Source organism: Salvia splendens, chromosome 11 (assembly GCF_004379255.2).
Source record: "Salvia splendens isolate huo1 chromosome 11, SspV2, whole genome shotgun sequence".
In the NCBI taxonomy this organism is placed as follows: Eukaryota; Viridiplantae; Streptophyta; class Magnoliopsida; order Lamiales; family Lamiaceae; genus Salvia; species Salvia splendens.
This window is the reverse complement of record NC_056042.1, coordinates 28,722,694-28,723,292: the sequence shown is the minus strand read 5'-3', so window position 1 is coordinate 28,723,292 and position 599 is coordinate 28,722,694. Positions and strand designations below refer to the sequence as shown.

The 599-nt window shown below is 54.1% G+C and overlaps 1 protein-coding gene across 1 annotated transcript; it reads right to left on the bottom strand.

The window, feature by feature from the left end:
- On the bottom strand, positions 1-243 carry LOC121755542. Its single transcript, XM_042150849.1, has one exon. The coding sequence runs from the start codon at positions 241-243 to the stop codon at positions 1-3; it is 243 nt and encodes an 80-aa protein (XP_042006783.1).
- Between the last annotated feature and the right edge of the window lie 356 nt (positions 244-599).

Sequence of the window (599 nt, the reverse complement as noted above, 5' to 3'; positions counted from 1 at the left end):
TCATTTCTCTCCCTCCTTAGAAGTGCCTTCCTTCTCCACCACCGGCGCCGGCGCCTCCACGAAATCTTCAAGCACGAATGTCGGATTCCACGGCGTCGATTGAGGTTTATCTGCGGTGGTAGCTCTTTCTTTCTTCTCCGACGTACCGGCCAGCTGCTCCCGCACTTCTCGGGTGCTTTTAACCAATGCGAAGAACTTCTCCATCTTCGCTTCTTCATCTTCATGAACAGTACTTTCCTCCATTTTTCTTTTCTTCTTTTCACCGTCATGATTGAAATGGAGAGAGAAAAGAGAGAGGGGTTAGAGCATCCGCAACGCATCTCGCTGGCGTCTCGGTCTCGTCTCGGAGAGACGAGACGGCCGCGAGACAGCGTTGCAGCCCTCCGTCCCGGTCCCGTCTCGCCGAGCGTCTCGTCCCGAAGGGACGGCTCGCGCGACAGCTCGCCACGCGCCAGCGCCACGTGGCGCGCGCTGGCGCTAGGCGTGACGCCCACTCGCCGGCCCGCAAGTGGGCGTCGTCACGCTGACGCAATAAATTAATTTTTTAAAAATTCGATTTTAATAAAAAAAAATTATAACGGTAATGTTACCGTTTTTTA

Excerpts from the sequence above, each read along its gene's own strand:
- LOC121755542 (XM_042150849.1), bottom strand. The coding sequence starts at position 243 with ATGGAGGAAAGTACTGTTCATGAAGATGAAGAAGCGAAGATGGAGAAG.